This window comes from Alligator mississippiensis, chromosome 11 (genome assembly GCF_030867095.1).
Source record: "Alligator mississippiensis isolate rAllMis1 chromosome 11, rAllMis1, whole genome shotgun sequence".
NCBI lineage: Eukaryota > Metazoa > Chordata > Crocodylia > Alligatoridae > Alligator > Alligator mississippiensis.
This window is the reverse complement of record NC_081834.1, coordinates 60,643,566-60,661,798: the sequence shown is the minus strand read 5'-3', so window position 1 is coordinate 60,661,798 and position 18,233 is coordinate 60,643,566. Positions and strand designations below refer to the sequence as shown.

The 18,233-nt window shown below is 51.1% G+C and overlaps 1 protein-coding gene across 2 annotated transcripts; it reads right to left on the bottom strand.

Annotated features, from left to right (window-relative positions):
* Nucleotides 1-9,818: 9,818 nt before the first annotated feature.
* On the bottom strand, nt 9,819-17,194 carry LOC132244167 (acidic leucine-rich nuclear phosphoprotein 32 family member E-like). 2 transcript variants are annotated; one of them, XM_059715208.1, is made up of 6 exons: nt 17,053-17,194; nt 14,697-14,846; nt 13,764-13,886; nt 12,128-12,293; nt 11,537-11,685; nt 9,819-10,118 (listed from the first exon to the last, which is right to left on the bottom strand). In XM_059715208.1, the coding sequence occupies exons 2-6, from the start codon at nt 14,754-14,756 to the stop codon at nt 10,044-10,046; spliced, it is 573 nt and encodes a 190-aa protein (XP_059571191.1). In that variant the 5' UTR covers nt 14,757-14,846; nt 17,053-17,194; the 3' UTR covers nt 9,819-10,043. The 2 variants fall into 2 exon arrangements, with proteins under 2 accessions (XP_059571191.1, XP_059571192.1); XM_059715209.1 differs by lacking the exon at nt 17,053-17,194 and adding an exon at nt 16,926-17,022.
* Between the last annotated feature and the right edge of the window lie 1,039 nt (nt 17,195-18,233).

Genomic DNA, 18,233 nt, shown 5'->3' with positions numbered 1-18,233 from the left:
CATCTGCACCGGGTATTACTTGAAAGCTGCAGTCACCGACCAGGACACTATTGCCCTAGATATACAAATGCAGAGCAGAGATAGTTCCTACCCTACAGGAGCTTGCAGTGCAAGGAGCTGGTTTCACAAAACCCAGCAGCATAGAGCCAACGCAGCATCTCGGAGGCTGCTGCCAATGTAGTGCCAGACCCCGGCTGTTCCCAGCTTGGGCGAGGCGAGAAGGGTCGTGCAGTCATCGTTCCTCCGCCCTGCACAGCCAGGACCAAGCACAGTGACAGTCTGCAAGTTCCTGAAAGAGGCAAGGGACTGCTCACTGGGCGTCTGCCCCAGATGGAGCACAGGCCGGACCCTGGAGGGATACGCCACGTGCAATGTGGTGCACTAGGGAGCAGCTCTGTGTCTAAGGCACAGTTTTCCAGAGATCCCTGAATTGCCTAGGCCTGAGGAACCTTTCCACTCTGCCCCCACATGAGGTTGGCACCCCAGTTCACCCCGACTGTCCCTACTTCACCACGACTGTCTTTAGTCACAGGTCTCAAAAGCCTTCTTTATACACCCATTGGTTTCCTTTCCGTTTGGTTTCAGTTCCTTAACCATTTAAAGCACTAAGTAAACAGTGCCTAGTTCAATCTCTAACTTGATTCAGCTCAGCTCAACAAGGGAAAAGGGTGAGAAAGAGCAGATTGCAAAAAAAGGTGAGAAAAAGCAAGCATTAGGAAGGAATGCAGGAGCTGTAAGAAATCACCATCCTAACAAGAACTAAAAGTACCAGCTTGCGCCCGTGTGCATGCACACTCATACAGGCACTGGACAGGGTACGTTGGGTGGCTGCTGTTCTGCAAGCCCGCTGCCAAGCTGCCCGGCAGTCCTGGCTGCAGTTTTTGCACCACAAGCAGCAGCCTAAAGAGGAACAAGAGTCAGGAGTACAAAGCGGTGCAAGGATCATGAAACTAAGCACTGCCTGTGAAGCAATATTTCCAAGAGCAGCTTGGCTCTGCCCAAGGTGGTGCCTGGACTTGCAAAACAAGCATTGCCGAGTGGGAGAAGATGGTGGTATAGATCTCGGGGAAGTGGAAGAGGCTGCAGATCTTCAGGGTGACCAATAACAGTGTCCTGGAGATCACCGGGGATCCTGCTCCAGAGGACCAGGTGAATGGGAGCTCTGTCGCCCTTCGGACGTATGCAGCCACTCATGGAAGCGTCCAACCCCCAACCGCTACACGAGCTGGGCCTGGGACCCGGGAGTCCAGGGGTGGGAGCTGCGACCTTGGTGCCCATCGAGGGCAGCCCCAGCTGTCCATGCCCTGCCATCCCCATGGGGCCTCGAATCTGCATGGGCTTTGCTCAAGCCGGTGGGCACCAGCCCAGCGTGAGTCCTCACCTGCCCCAGGCGATCTGCCCCAGCCCAAAGCATGCTGGGAGATTGCACCAGGCAGCAGAGCCAGGGGGCCTGAGCTATCTCCCTGCTCTGGGAGAGGGAGTCGGGGGCAGGCCAGGAGCCCGGACCCCTGAGCTCCCCTTGCTCTGGCAGGGGCTGGAGGGTTACGCGGGGGATCGGGGAACCCAGGCACCTGGGTGCCCTCCCGCACCCCAGCAAGCGCTCACCCACCTGAGTTCGGTCTTCAGCTCCACCGCCACGTCTCTGCCCCCCACGGGGAGAAGAGAAGGGGAAGCAGAAAAGCTGGATGGGGAAAGGGCAAGAGGGGCTGAGCCCAGGGCCGGGCACAGAGCACCTCTGCCTGGACGCCCTGCCATGCGCTGGGCACCAGGGGCGCCCGCCCCAACTACATCATCCCAGCCAAGGCTTTTTCTAGCCGGGGCTTCAAAACCTCCAAGGATGGAGATTAGAGAGCCTCTCTGGGAGCCTGTTCCTGTGCTTTACTACCCGCCTCCTGAGCTTTTCCTCTGATCTAACCTAAACTTGGCTGGATGCAACCTGAGACCAATACCCCTTCTTATACCTAGGCCAACGTCTGCCCGCAAAGGCCAGCCACCTCTCCTATTCCCGCTGTACCCAGCCTGACACCCCCACAGCCAGCCGCAGCTCCTGTCCCTGCTATACCCAGCCCAATGCCCCAGAGCCAGCTGCACCTCCTGTCCCTGTTATACCCAGCCCAATGCCCCCAGAGCCAATCGCAGCTCCTGTCCCTGTTATACCCAGCCCAATGCCCCCAGAGCCAGCTGTACCTCCTGTCCCTGTTATACCCAGCCCAATGCCCCCAGAGCCAATCGCAGCTCCTGTCCCTGTTATACCCAGCTCAATGCCCCCAGAGCCAGCTGCAGCTCCTGACCCCGCTATACCCAGCCCAATGCCCCAGAGCCAGCTACAGCTCCTACCCTTGTTTTCTGCAGCTGGTCACCCCAGCCAGACCCACCTGCAGCTCCTACCGATTATACCCAGCCTGACGCCCCCCAGATCCAACTCGGGGCAGCAGGGAAACTGAGGCAGGAATGGCGTGACCCGCAACCCAGCAGCAGGTTGCCAGTGAGTGGGGTGAGCACCCAGGTGTCCGGGTCTCCAGGCCGTGCTGCCCTCTGGCATTGCTAGGTCAGAAATCTGAAATTATTGTATGGGAAGCTCAAATCCATGGATTTTCTGCAAAACTATCCTACAAAAAAAGCGTGCAAATAAGTCTTGTTCTTTTCGTAACATCCCTTTGCCATATACTGTTCTCATCACGTCCTCAGTCTTGATCAACAGCTTCTTGGAGGCGGTGGTGGCGGTGGCAGGCCCTGCCCCGGGCCCACACAGAGCGTCCCCAGCACCGCAGCCTTGGAGAGGCCATTGACCAGTGCCATGAAGCCTGGCTACCCACACGGCTGGTCCAATATCTCAGCCCGAGCCTGGTCTGGCCCGCTTGCAAGACAACTGCCGAGTCCTGTCCCCAGCAACGCTGGGCTGGGAACGGGGGAGAGGAGACTTGTCCCCACCTGGATGTGGACGTGTGCAATGTGCCCAGATGTGCTTCCCAGGTGTGGGGATAGCAGCTGGCCTAGAGGACCTGCTGCAGCTGGAGCCTTTGGCTGCACCAGGCCAGGGCGCTGAGGGGGTTGAACCCTGACCCCATGTTCCCGGCGGGGACGTGGTCAATCCCCCACCCCGGGGCACCTGGAAGAAGGCCCCGGCCCAGCCCCGTCTCCTGGGACTGCAAGGGCGGGCAGCCGGCACTGCCCCGTGCACAGCACAGAACCGGGGGCCAGTTTCAGGCTGGACGTAAGGAAGAATTTCTTTACTATACGACCCCCAAGGTCTGGAATAGCTTGCTGCCGGAGGTGGTTCAAGCACCAACTTCGAACACCTTCAAGAGACATTTGGATGTTTATCTTGCTGGGATATTACGATCCCTGCTGACTTCCTGCCCCTGTGGCAGGGGGCTGGCCTCGATGATCTTCTGAGGTCCCTTCCAGCCCTAATGTCTATGAATCTATGAATCGATGAATTCATGCCACAAAAAAATGCGTGTGCACTTTGAACATACAGCATCATCTATTGAGCATCACGCACACAGGGTTGGGACCAAGAGCTTTCAGCGTTGCCCAGCCAAGGTCATTGCAGGCCACGCTGGCTTGCCAGGGCTGCAGCGTGTGTGCTCTGCTGCCTGTGGCCTCAAGACCGGCTGCCTGGATTGCGTCCCCAGGCCCGCTGGGACGAGGCTGTTGCGCCGGGCTGAGTGCAGGGGGTGCCTGTCCCCGCCAGGGCTGGGCCTGTCTCTCACTGGGACTGGCTGGCTTCAGGCCTCTGGCCTGGCCTCATTGCATCCTGCTCAGTACATCTGGACAGACGGCCGGGGCAGACATTACGCTGTAACCGGAATAAGTGATCACAGTCCGGTCTATATCCACTGCACAAGAGAAGTTTGGCACACGTCGTTTAAATGGAGGAAGCTGGTTTGAGATTTGCACCCCCTGCCAAGGGCAGAGGTATTCTCTTCTTGCTACCAATCTAAGTTACACCACTTTGAGATAAAACCGTAACTTAGATCAAGTGCACCTCGGCCTTTTTGAGTGTCTCTACTCGCCAGGGTCACCACACCGGGAACCTCCATGGTCCATTTAGATGCTGCGGGATCCATTGATTTATGCCATGATGTTACATAGGTCTGACCTAGCACTTCCCACCAGCACATCCCAAAGGGCTGTCACAGCAGAGGCTGGGGCTGCTATCGCCCTACTCCACATGTAGAGGAAGGCACAGCAAGGGGCCACAACTCTTGAGCTGTGCACAGCTCTCCCCAATCCCTATCCAGGGGTTAGTCCCGGGCCCATGCTGCAAACTGTTGAGCAAGCCGGCTTTGTCTGAGGTTTGGGACCCCACTGGGGCTTCACGTCGCCCAACTGAGCAGTGCTGCAGGCCCACAGCCAAACATCAACTTGCTTGGCCTGGCTGGGGGTGTGCAGAGGGGTCCTGACTGCCACCTGGGCCTGGGCTGAGCCCGCATGCTGCCACAGCAACTGACTTGGTGCAGCTCTGCGGGGGTCAAAGAGCTGGTGTTTCATCTGACCTTCTCCCAGGGCCAGGAAAATCAGCAGGCTCTGCATGATGCCCAGGCTCAACACCTGGTTGTGAAGCAGGAGGCAAATCTGGGGCCAGCTTGCTGCACGCTCCTTGCAGAACAGGTGGTCAGAGATGGGTGGGTCATGGGTCCTCGTTTGAGAGGGACAATCACGCTAGCATGAGAGCAGAGCTGGCCCCTGACCCTGCTAATAGAGGAGGAGGCCGGCTTGACCCACAGTCAACCTGGACGGCTCTGAGTTTACATCAGGGAGGACACAGGACTCAGCCTTGTGGCCCATGGGCAGGTGGCCCTGCCCAAGACTGAGCTACAAGTTCGTGTCTCCCATTTCTCCCTCCTGCTTCTTGCAAAAAAAGACAACAGTGTCCTGGGCTGTATTAACAGGAGTGTCATGTGTCCATCGAGGGAAATGATTCTTCCCCTCTATTCAGCGCTGGGGAGGCCTCACCAGGGACTTTCTGACCATGAAGGGCCAGACATTGGAGCAGGCTGCCTAGAGGAGCGGTGGCATCTCCGTGACGGGAAACTGTGAGAAGCAGGTTGGACGGACACTTGGCTGGGATGGGATACTCAGGGATGAGAGCGCCTGGATCAGGGGACTGGACGAGATGACCTTGTGAGGTCCCTTCCAGTCCTCCTGTTCAATGATCCCATGTCCCTGGAGACACATCTGCTCACATGGAGCCCATCAGGTCCCCCAGTGAAGAATTTCCTTTTTAACATGGACGGAAATCTCTTCCACATGGTTTGTGCTTTTTTAATTATTGCTTGAAGTTAGAGTTTCATGAACATTATATGAAATGCCAAATCCAGCCCCAGCCCCAGCCCCTTCCATGTATCCCACCCTGCGACCTGCTGTTAAGAAAGCTCCTGATGGACTCTCCTGCCTCTCCTGTTTAATCAGCATCTCCCCTCATGCTGCTCTCCTCGTGTCACCTCCACCCATCACAAGGCAGCTCCTGCCTTCTCTAGAGATACTCCTGTCCTGGGTTGCAGACTGTCCAACCTGCTTGCTGGTCCCCATTAAGGAGGCAGTCAGGCCCTCCCCTAGCCCTCTGCCATGTGCAGACAACACAGCCCTTCAGCAATGGCAGGTGTAGCATGGTGTCAGCTCCCCTTGTGCTCTCTGGCCTGCTCTGTCTTCCTGGACCTGGTCCTGGGGAAGACTCCAAGCAAGGTATCCTAGAGGGGACCCTGCCGCAGTGGTCAGGTGGGATGAACGGGGACCCTGATTTCTTGCCGTGACCCCAGTGACACCAGTGCAAGAAGGAAAAGATGGCTGGATAGATCAGTGCCCTGCAGAACAGGGCCTGTGACCAGCCTTGGCCTCTCCAGGGGAGTTCAAGCCTTGGCACCTCACATGGACATGCTCTGGTGAGAACCTCATGGCAGGACTGGTCCTGAGCACCCAGAGAGCAAGGACAGGATTACCCGGACATTTCCCAGGTCACCTTTATATCCCATGGTGACAAGAGTGGGGAAGAGGGCAGGCTTGGATCCCACAAGCTGCCACAGCGCTGAGGGACCCCATGTCCTCACATTTACTGGGATCTCTGCATGTGTCAGGCCAGGGAGCTGGACCCCAGAGGTGAAAGCTCCCACCTGGACGGTACCTGCATAGAAATCCTGATGTGATCTGCCACCTGAAACCTGGCCCTGACCCGGCCTGAGGAAGGGGTCAGACTCCTCTGGGAAGTGGAGGGGGAGAAAACCCTCAGGGCAGATGGGAAGCAATGACTAGGGGAACGTGCAGGATGACGTGCTAAAGGAAAGCCAAGCACCTTCTCTTCAGTGAAGCCCTTACGTGATCCCAGGGAAAGTTTCATCAGGATTTGCAGTACTGGTATAATAAATTATCCCATTTTTTATGGCATGTTACAGATTACACACCTATTTACAGGAGTCCTTTTCTAACACACTGATGCAGGTACTTCTATTTAGAGTTCATGTTATTGTGTCAGTTTTGAATGTTTGAGTAATATGAAGGCTGTCGTTCTCGCTGAACAAGTCGTGATGTTTCTTTTTGGAAAAGCCTTGAGATTTTTTAGCACATCTCATGGATGCCTTTCTTGAAGCTCTCGCTCTTCGTTGAGTGATCAGTGGTGCCAAGAGTGTCAGGGCAGCTGGCGTGTTTGTCCGTGAAGAACTGGTGGAGATGATGTCTTTTAGCAGGGTTTCTCCAGCACTTGACATTGAACCCCTTCTTTGGTTGCTTCTTTTGCTGACAGCAGTTTGTGGCCGTGCGGACGGGCATGGTGCAACATACCAAATGCGGATCCATCCAGCAGCCTTTTGTACTGCTCGTCCTCTCCTCCTCTTATAGATTCACAGATTCATAGATGTCAGGGTCGGAAGGGACCTCAATAGATCATCCAGTCCGACCCGCTAAGGCAGGCAAGAGTGCTGGGTCTAGATGACCCCAGCTAGATGCTTATCTAACCTCCTCTTGAAGACCCCCAGGGGAGGGGAGAGCACCACCTCCCTTGGGAGCCCGTTGCAGACCCTGGCCACTCGAACTGTGAAGAAGTTCTTCCAAATGTCCAGTCTAAATCTGCTCTCTGCTAGCTTGTGGCCATTATTTCTTGTAACCCCCGGGGGCGCCTTGGTGAATAAAACCTCACCATTTCCCTTCTGTGCCCCCGTGATGAACTTATAGACAGCCACAAGGTCGCCTCTCAACCTTCTCTTGCGGAGGCTGAAGAGGTCCAGATTTAGACTGGACATTAGGAAGAACTTCTTCACAGTTCGAGTGGTCAAGGTCTGGAACGGGCTCCCAAGGGAGGTGGTGCTCTCCCCTACCCTGGGGGTCTTCAAGAGGAGGTTGGATGAGTATCTAGCTGGGGTCATCTAGACCCAGCACTCTTTCCTGCTTATGCAGGGGGTCGGACTCGATGACCTATTGAGGTGCCTTCCGACCCTAACATCTATGAATCTATGAATCATCAGGGGTGGTGATGGCATTCAGCTTTCTGTAGTCCACGCAGAACCGAATGGTGCCATCCTGCTTCCAGATGAGTACCACCGGGCTGGCCCAGGGACTCGTTGAAGGCCGGATCACCCCCAACTCCCTCATCTGTGCAAGTTCCCGCTTTATCTCCTCCATCACCCTGGCATTGATTGTGTAGGGTCGGGATTGGATAGGGCGATGACTACCTGTGTCTATCGTGTGCACGGCCAGGTGCGTTTTACCTGGTTTGTTGGAGAACACTGTCTCGTAGTCCTTGAGTACGGTGAGCAGCTTGTCTTTGTCCTGGGACAGCAGATGATCCGGCCGGTGGAGTTCCTCTATCCTTGCCTCTTCATCTCAGTCACCATGCATAACCGGCTCCCCGGGTGAGCTGTCAGCTGGGGAAACCCAGAACACCGTCTCCCCTCGGTCGATGTAGGGTTTCAGCATGTTCACATGCACTACCTTAGGCGTCTTTTGTGACCTGCTCTTGCTTCCCACATAACTCACATCCTCCAGCCTGTCCAGGATGAGCTGGGGACCCTCCCAGGCCACTTGCAGCTTGTGCGCTTTTAGTGGCAGGAACACCATGACCTTGTCGCCTCGCTCGAAGGTACGCAAGCGAGCCTTTTTCTCATACCAGACACTCTGCTTCTCCTGCGCCTGGGCCAGGGAGTCTCGTGCCACCTTCATCATGTCAGTCAGTTTCTGACAAAAGTTAAGCACATGCTCCACCACAGGTCTTTGTGGAAGGGATCTTCCCTTTCCACTCCTCTCTCACCAAGTCGGGAGGACCTTGAACTCGCCTCCCAAACATCAACTCGAATGGCGAGAACCCAGTGGACTCCTGGGGCACCTCCCGGTAGGCAAAGAGCAGATGCGGCAGTTTCTCATCCCAGTCATTGGGATTAGAGGCCACCTAGGCCTTTAGCATCCCATTCAAGGTCCCATTAAACCTTTCCATCAGCCCATTTGTCTGAGGATGGTAGGCTGTGGTCTTAAGGTGTTTCACCCCACAGCACTCCCACAAGCACTTCACCTCGGCCAGGAAGTTCCCACCCCGGTCAGTCAGGATCTCGGAGGGGAAACCCAGCTGGAAGAAGATGTTAGTCAGGGCATTCGCAACTACTGGTGCCTCAGTGGAGGTTAAGGCAACTGCCACCGGGTACCGTGTCCTAAAGTCCACCAGAGTCAGGATTTCTTCCCTCTGTGGGTCCGATGTCTCCGCGGGCCCACAATGTCTATACCCACTCTGTAGGAAGGTTGTTCGATGATCAGGAGAGGCTGTAGGGGAGCTCTTTGTTTGCCCCCACTCTTGCCCGTCCGCTGGCACGTCTCACAGGATTTGCAGTAGTCCGACACGTTCTGGGCCAAGAGAAGTTCGCCTGCAGCCGCTGGCACGTCCGCTCCCTGCCCATGCAACCGGCACAAGCTTAATCACGAACTGAGGAAAGCAATTGTTGCCTGAATTTTCAAGGTACTACGAGCTGGCGAGAGGGCTCCCAGGTCTTGGCCAGGTTCTTTGGTATCCACGACCGATAAAGGAGTCCCTTGTCCCAGACCACCTGTTCCCTCTTTTCTGGGGTGAACTCCGTCTCCGACTCCTGAGCCCTCTGCCGGAGTTCCTCCAAGCTGGGGTCCGCCAGAACCTCCTGCGTGAACTCCTCCTGCCCCGCTAAGCAATCAGCAGGGAGCTCAGGTGCTCCTGTAAGTAGTGCACCCCCACCCTCAGGGGCGTCCTCCAACTTCTCCCCAAGAGTCTGTTTCCTCTGCCACTGACTGGCCAGACTCCTCCCCGGGACTGTCACTTAACCCCACCTCCAGGTCGCTGGTTTCCTCAATGGCCAGGGGCTGCTTGCAGTCAGAGGGAGTCAGAGTCTCTCCTTCCTCCCCCTCTGCCTCTGTAGCCAGTTGGGTGACCAGGCCCTGGGAAGTTTCCACTCCTCCCGCCTTAGCCTTTCCGCTCTGTTCACGGGTCACCACATTAACACGGTAGGACTCTGGCTCTAGCTCTAGGAGGTGACCCTTCTCCCTGGGCAGGTATTCTAGCTCCATAATATCACGTCCCGCCAGGATGGGGACAGGAGCCCCTTCCAGCACACTCGCGTCTATGCACATCCCACAGCCTCTCCGCTCGATGTAGGGACGTGTTACAGGTACCTCAAATGGTGGGCACCCCACCCCTTGAATGGTAAGGGTCCTCCCCCCCAGGATTATAGCTGCAGGTGACACAAGGCTGGCATTGATTAATGACACACTGGACCCTGTGTCCAGTTCCCCAACACGGTTCTCCCCGTTGGGGAGAAAATGCCATTTCCCAGTTGGTCTAATAAAAGGTATCATTTTGAAACCAAGAGTTCTAGTTTTTGGTATGTCTTTATGTCTCAGACAAACAGGACTACCAAGTACACCTTTAAACGTAAAAGATTTTTTTTGCCCATTTCATCCAAGGGTTACGTGGTGTTAAACGGATGAGCTGAACAGATGTGCCATAAGCTGACAATGGCAGCGAGCTGAGATTTGCTAATTTACAGATGCCAAAAGAATGGACACGTTGTTTAAAAAAACAAAACAAACAGCTTTCACGCTTTGCAGAACCTGCCTTCTTCCTCCTCATCGCCACCTTCTTCGACGTAATCGTCATCATCATCTTCATCCTTCAAGATACAGAACATTAAGAGATTTTTTAAAAACTACCGTATGCTTAGGTTGTAATGACATGTGCTTTGCAGAAGATTAAAACAGCAGTTTGAGGTTTAAAGATCATGTTTAATTTGTTTTTATTACTAGACATTTGTACAGACCAGAGTCCCAATTTACTGTATTACACTTATCAGGTTAGCAAAGATGTACAAAACCAAGGCTGGAGTCTTTTATTAGAGTCTTTTTCTGCTGTTACTTCTGACCTAATGATTATGCCAGCTAGCTGTGAAAATGTCTCAAGAAGAGTATTACAAAATTCAGTGGCCCACAACAGCAACAGCTGAGAAGAACCCTTTTTGTCGGTAACGGAAGTCAAACAAGAAGGGAGAAAAAAGAGTTTATACATCCAGAGCTGTTTTGTTTCGAAACAAAACAAAAGTTGCTTTATAAATGGGGTAACTGGACAAATTTAGGCCACTTGGCTACATGAAATCCTAGAAATGTTACACACATACACCGACATCTCCAGTAGTATAAGTGCAATAGCAGGAACTGAGGACAAACTAAAGCTTTTTTTGCATATAGGTAAATATCTTTGCAAATATATTATCTGCCAAATGAAATGCTTTACAACATCTGGTAAAAGTTGAAAGGCATTTAGCAATTCATTCTGGAATTTCATCTTTAACCGACATGTAAATTTAGGATGTGCTTTTGCTGGATTTATTCAAGTTCAGGTTTAGCTGGTGTATAATTATGCTGATTCCAGTCCTCATTTTCCCTTTCCAAAATATACTGAAATTGTTAAGACGGGACTTTCTGAACCGTGTGCGCTTAATGTTGGCTACTGCCTACTCCCCAGCAACAACAAATGAAAGGAGTCCTTCCTCTGTTACCAAGCTGTGTTGTGGTAACATTAGGAGTACTTTAGTTCCCAATTTCTTTAGCCCATGCTGCAGTTCTTCACCTCCTGGCAGCCGCCGTACACAGAAGCCACTAAGTATATTGAGGTTTCTACCAATATTGCCACCCCCACCAATCAAGTGTTCGTTCATTTTCTCAAAGAATTACTGCCAAGTTCTTACTCAGATCCTCAAATGAGATTTCGTTTTTAGCTTTGGAAGGGGGTTTTTCTCCTCAAAATCTGACCTGGTGACCTGGTAGATAACAACACTAATTCTTCAAGGCAGCGCAGTAATGAACCTTGAAGCATTTCACTGAGCAAGACAATGCAGAATACCAAAGAGAAGTGGCTCTCCTACTGCAACGCACTTTTTTGATAGTAAAAGGTCTCTCTCTAAAGTAGCCTATGGCTCACATCTGATAGTGGATTTACACGGTTCTGCTTACAGAAGTTTAAATTATTACACATGTATAATCAGACAGTGTCAAGGAAATCCTAAGTCTTACAGTAGAAAAGGGAAAGTCCTACCTGGATCTCCTTCATCATCAGGTATAAAAGACCAACTTCTTCCTCCTCTTCACCCTCCCCCAAATCTGAACCCGCATCATCTTCATCTTCTTCGTATTCTCCTGGTGGACCAGCTTCATCTTCATCTTCTTCATCCTCCTCATCCCCTTCTGAAAGGCAGGTAATCAATTCCTTACAGCTTCACTTAAACCTCAAAGGCTCGTTTGTAAACTCATCTTAAATAAGCTTCTAAAAACCAAATGAGCTACAGAATCAAATATGAAAATGACGGGTACAAAAAAAAGCAAAAGCTTTTGGTATCAGCAATAAAACGACTGCTTTTATATAGTTATGTCTCAGTAAAAAGATTTGTACTCATGTTTTCCTACGTGCAACTCTCCTTTAACTGTGCACAGCACCCATGACTACACTGTTTGCAAGCGCATTCCCCCCGCCCTCATTACTCAACAGAAGCAGTATTTGATACTGGCCTACACTTCAAAAATGTAGCTGATTTGTGCTCCAGCAGTTGCACAGTCACTCTAGTTCCAATTTTATATTTAGATACCGACTGAATGGCATAACTCATGACTGCATGTTTAGAGACGTTACCTTCATCATCCTCGTCTTCCGAGTCAGAGGCCTCATTATCTTTCTGATCAAACCCATCTAGGTAGGCAATCTGTTGAAGCAGCTCAAAAACGCTTTCCCTGTAATCCTCCAGGTTTGTGACATCACAGTTGAACAAGTCCAGGCTCTTCAAGTTTTTGAGATTTTGCTGAAAATGAATGAAAAATGACTCACTGAGATGAAATAACTATTTGGTACCTCCAAGTACTGGACTGTTGCCTCCTAAATGTCATTGATTTTACTACGTATACCTACTACCTTCTCTTCTCCTTTGCTGTTCCCCATTGTCCAGAGTTCATTTAAGAAGTCTTGGTGCTGACTGTCAAAGTTCCTTCCCCATAAGACCAGAGATCCCACCTCTCCCTCTACACTTGCTTTTGAAATAGCTGTGACCCAGGTTACTTCCCATTAAGATGCATGTCTTTGTTTCTGGAAGCCCCATATGATCCTATAAATCACCCAGGGCTCTCCCATTCTCTGGGGTCAGCACAGCCAACTGTCCCAGCACCAATCCTACCATGCCTGGTGGACAGACAGCTTTCCATGGCCTGAATGGGGCAGCTATGGGATGTGCTGATAGAGGTAATCCTGCTTAGGGAGTAGGAGATCTGGGTTTTGTAGCCCATTATAATCATTAGCTGTTTGAGGTGTTCTTTTCAATACTTCAGTGATACTAAGAAATTGCAGTTTTGGGGGCCATGTATAAGAGACACCACTTTCAGAGGGTAGTTTTGGCACTTAAACAAGTATGCAACAAGTATAATTAACTTCAATAGAAACAATTTTATCTCTGTGACAACTCGAACCAGTGAGATGCAAGGCAGACTATCATTACCAAGTTTCTAAAACACTTGTTTAGCCTGTGTTTAGTAATAAGAACAGCAAAATTAATCATAAAGATTAGCACCTTGCTTCCAAAAACTTAATTAAAAATTTGTGAACTGTTTTTACTAGGCCACAAACCACTTGTTAAAAATGGTCTTGTGGATACCTTTCATTTACTAACCAAGCAGTTTCACTTCTTTTTCCGCAGAAATCGGTTGTTATTAAAGAAATCACGGTGTCTTTTAATGCGTTTTAACCACTGAAAACAAATACGGGCAATACAGAACTATCGCTGACAGACCACAAGTTTGAATACATCTCCTCCTGTAAACCCCACGGCTGACACAAAATTGATTACTACAGTGTCTTTACAAGTCTGTCTCTAATGAACCATAGGATGATGCATGTATTGCAACAGGAGTAATCAATACTGGCCTAAGTGGGATACAGAAATTCAGAAAAAAGAAGATTCAAATGTTGCCAGAACTGGCAACAAAAAGCTACCCAAGGCTTGGGAAATAGTGAGAGTTTTACTTTTTGCATGCTGTTCAGTTCTGTTGAATGTCACACTAAAGCCATCTTATTATCTTTTTGTGTTTTATTGATTTCCTATTTCAACTGTGTTTGTTGTACTTATCCCTTCTACTTGCAATGACCTTCTATCGTCAGGCACTTACAAACTTTACATTTGCATTCAATGATAAAATTATTGTTATTTCTCTTTTATAATGCTAGAAAGATTCTGACTTCTTTAACACATTGCAATCTTCTAAGAATCTGACTTTGTACTTACAAGGGCTTCCACAGTGCTGAGATCTTTGATTTTGTTGCCACTTAGATTTAGAGGTGTGAGATTTGGACATCTTCCTGCCAGGACCTCTAGGCCTCCCGAAATGACGTCGTCGCTCAATTCCAGCTACAGCGCACAAAAGTTGGATAATTAGATGGTTGGTTTGATTGTTATCAAAATCAAGAGCCTGTATTTTATTGAAAGAACAAATGCATCACAAGACTATTGACTTCCTGTAGAGACCGTAAAACCTCAGATTACTTGCATAAAATGAAATCTGGTTAAAAACATAGCAACCCATGTTGATCACATGTACGTCTCTTTAGAGCCTAACATTTATTTCAGAAGCTCTTCACACCTGCGCTTGATAGTGATAATTCATTAACTAGTTTCATACTTGGGTGCCTACAGACACTCAAGCATGTTCTACTGTAAGTCGGCAAGTGATCTCACCGATCCCAACTGTTCAGTTAGCATACTTACTATGGTGCAAACTTAAAATATTTCCAGGCTTTATTTTTTACACGGGGATGTGCAACATAGCATTGGATCTTCGTACAGGCTTTAGGTCAACAGACTAGGTTGAAACTGGTTCCTTACAGGTAACGAACAACGATTTCAGTGTTCTCAGCACTTCACCTAATGCGACTGCTCCCGACCCCCTCTCTTTACAACAGACTGGGATGGCCATCGTTAACAGTTTTCAAGTGATGCTTTTTCAGTACTTTGGCTCATTAATGTTTGAAACCAGCTTTAATTACATTCAGGGTCTTAAAGACTTGATTCTTAAGTTAGCAATGTTTAGTAAAACATTTCAATGAGATGCAAACGTGACTGTGGCTATGGAAATACACAAGTAGTTTAACTGTTGCTGTGTTTCAAGGTATACAACTTTGGCAGGAGAGAACCGATGGGTTTTTGTCTGAAGATGCATACCTTTCGGAGCTTACTCAAGGTGGGGAGCTTGGCCAGGGATGTCAGCTCTACGTTGGCCATGCTGAGAAACTCCAGCTCTTTAAAGGAGTCATTCAGACCTTCAATTTCGCCATTGCTGGATCAGCAGTTATCAAGCACTAACTCTGTCACCTTGAAACAAAACAGAACGTCACTTATTACTTTAATAGGGACCCTCAACCAAGCAAGCAATTCGGGTCAAACCAGCAGCCTGACGACAGGCTTTACTTCTCATCTGGGACGACCTGAACTTGAGTTGTCTGAACTCATCGACCATATCAACCTTGAGAGGAAGTAAACAGAGTATGAAGCACCATCACAGAGCACCAGAAGATAAAAACTTAATTTATTTCTGTTAACATGCTGGCTTCAGAAAGCACAACCACCAAGACAGAGTTCACAATCGCAGTCCTTTACAGGGCCGGACAAAAACCCACGGTCCTGGTTCTGATGAAAGCCAGGAACAGATGCATCAGAAGAAGCAAGGAGCCAAAAGCCAACTAGGCAATTACAGAATGACCTACCCATATAGTTTCCTTCCAGAGCCATCACTTAATGGTTGCTTCATGCCAGATGAGGGTTTATATTCCCATTCACTATTTAAAATAAGGGGGTATAGCCTCACTTGCCAGAAAAAAGCACCAAATCCTCTTGCAAACCCTATAGCTTTGACCCTCAAAATACTGAGGCAGGGAGTACCATAGGTTAATAATGCACCAGACTGAAGCATGTGCTTCTTCATTCTAGATGCATTTACTCGGTGTCGCTGAACGTCCTGTAGGGAAAAATCCATTTTCTGCTTGTCCGTCCTCCATGTCCCCAACGGTGGGTTGACCACAGTTGCTAGTTTACCAATCCGGCTGCAAACAAAAAGGATTAAACGCAACACCAGTCTGGGAAGTTCAGCTCTGAAAGATTCATCTGTAGAGAGGACTAAAGAAGTCACTTGTTCACTGGCGACTTCTGAGTTATTTTGTTGGGCACGAGCTGCTCATTTGTTTCAAGTTTACAATCTTATTTCATGTTGCTGCAGAAAAAGGTGATCAGAGAGACCAGCTTTGAATTGTTTCGTGGTTTCCAAGTCCCAAAGTTGTTCAGGCTTTGCCCTGAAGAAAAGGGAAAGACTGAAACCATTTTGGGGGGGTGGGGGTGGGGTAACTCCAGCCACAGTTTAAAGGCTTTAAAAAAAGAATCCGACACAGTCAACTTGTTAAGAAATACACTGTTTATCTGAGTAGTTTTTATGCAGGGAATCTTTGTGCCGTCAGTCACCCAGGCCGGGGTGCAGTAAAAGCACTTTGCAATATCAACCTATCTGGACTTTATTCTTGGGGAGAGCAAGACACGCCAGTCGATAGCGTCCTTACTGACCTAAATGCAAAAACATCTGCTGGAGCGACAAATCATTTGTTGGCCGAGTTCAACTTGCAGCCTCCGCTTCCCTGCTGTTAATCAGCCTGCTCTCCATGCAGCTGGCACTGCAGTCAATGAAGTTACTACAGGAGATTAAGTAAAACCACGACCCTCTCCTAAAAAGCAAAGCGCGGCCACAATCTTTCCCTACGCAGCAGGGGGAAAAACCATGCAGCAGATACCACCTGCCTACAGCCACCTCGGGGCGTGGGGGTGGAAAAAAAGGGGTCTTTTTTTTTTCCTTTTTTTTGAAGATGGATTCGGTGCCACTACGACCTGTTCGCAACCTCCACCAGCGAGAAGGTAAAAATAACTGAAGACCGGTCCTGCCAGCAACGCCAGCGCGGGAGGGACGGGCGAGCGGGGGACACGCGACTTCGGGCTTCTCCCCGCCCCGAAGAAAAGCAGCTGTCCATTTATTCATTTATTTTTAACAAGGATACTTTAACACGTCCCCCCCCAAAACTCACCCCCAAACACAACCGAGAAACTAATGGCGGGCGCATCGCGGGGGAGGACCCAGACTCGGAGATCACCCAAGGAAAAAGGGGGAGGCGGAAAAGAAAAGCAAGTTCCTAATTCCCCGAAAATCAGCCGAACAACGAGAACAGATGCCCGCAGCAGCGACCGCGGCGAGCCCGTGCCCCGCGCAGGGGCTTCCAGCCCTCCTTCACTTTTCTACAAGCAGCGCAGGGGGCAGAAGAAGCCTTGGCCCGTCCAAAAACAATCTGATCGTTGCAATAATAATAATGATAATAATAATACGCGGTCAGGAGGTGAATAATTAGGAGAACGCACCACAAGGCACAACTGCGTAGTAAGGAGCACGCCGAGGAGGGGTGTTTTGGGGCCCGGGGCTGCTCCATGCCGGGTCGGGGCACGCGCAGCGCCGGGCACCGCCGCGACATGGCGGCCCCGAGCTCACCTTCTCGGGCGCGCGGTTCCTCAGCTCCAGCACCACGCGCTTCATCACCTCCACGGCCGAGCCCGCGCGGGCAGGGAGACCTGGGCCGCCGCCGCCGCCGGCCGGAGCTCCGCGCTGCTCAGCGGCCGGGCGCGCACTGAGCCTCCATGCCATGGCGCGCCGCGCCCCCTCGCCCAGGACACGCCCCCCGCGGCCGGCGAGGTGGGGCCAAGGAAGGGGCGAGCGCTTCCTCTCGCTACGCCGCTTCCCATTGGAGGAGCGGCGCGGCGGCGGCCGATTGGCTCCGCCGGACGCCCGTCGAGGCTCCGAGCTTTTAAATGCGACTGTTGGCGGCTGTTGGGCGCCATTCCGTGTCACGCGGTTGGGGTGGTTTGGTTGGCGGGGTCAGGGCTGGGCGGCTGGAAGCAGACTAATGAGGTGTTATAGGCGCTAGAAAAGAAAAAGGGACGTGTCTAGGTGTTCGGTGCGAAGGCAGAGATTAGCCGAATGACGGGCTAAAGATAACACTGTGTTTAGTGAAAACTGCAGCAAGGAGCTGGCAGATACTTGTGCAAGGGGCTTGAAAGAGGAGGGGTGGTGTTGGGACCTGCTGGCTTCCGGTCCTGATTCCCAAACGAAGGCTTTCTGTTTCGATTGGGCGCGCGGCGTCTGGGGTGTCGCTTTCGCGGGTGCTGCGCGTGCCGGGTAGTGTTTAGCCCTGTTCGGCGTGCACGCCTGATTCACCAGAGGAGAAACGTGGGGGCTTTCATACAGGAATCAACAGTTCAAAGCCTTGCGGTGTTGGGGGCTTTCTCAGCGCTTTGCGACGGGGCAAAAATGATTTGTGACAAAAAACCCACTCGGGTGAAATGGGCAGTTTCTGAGGGGCGCCGAAAGGGACGCCTGACGTCTAGGAAACTGGAGAGCCGTGGGTTTAGTTCAGTGCTGTGCAAATACCCGGTTGTTGGGGTGTGCAAGGGCAGCGGACGTGCTCAGAAAGGCTGCCAAATCCCAAGAGCTGTTGGCTCCTGCCAGCCTTGTGGCCTCGCCATCTCTCGGGTTTAGGGGGAACGGGCAACGCAGACTGGCGTGCTTGATTAGTGCGAGGGACTGGTACGACGAGAGCCCCGACACAATAGACGCCGTGAAGACGAGGACTGCAGGCGTGTGTCGGGGGTAGCGGTGAAGCTTCGAAGGACAGA

Coding starts and splice junctions, on each gene's coding strand:
- LOC132244167 (XM_059715208.1), bottom strand. CDS start 14,756: ATGGCCAACGTAGAGCTGACATCCCTGGCCAAGCTCCCCACCTTGAGT. Junction 13,887..14,696: donor CCTTGAGTAAGCTCCGAAAG/GTATGCATCTTC, acceptor TGTGCGCTGTAG/CTGGAATTGAGCGACGACGT. Junction 12,294..13,763: donor TCAGCACTGTGGAAGCCCTT/GTAAGTACAAAG, acceptor ATTCATTTTCAG/CAAAATCTCAAAAACTTGAA.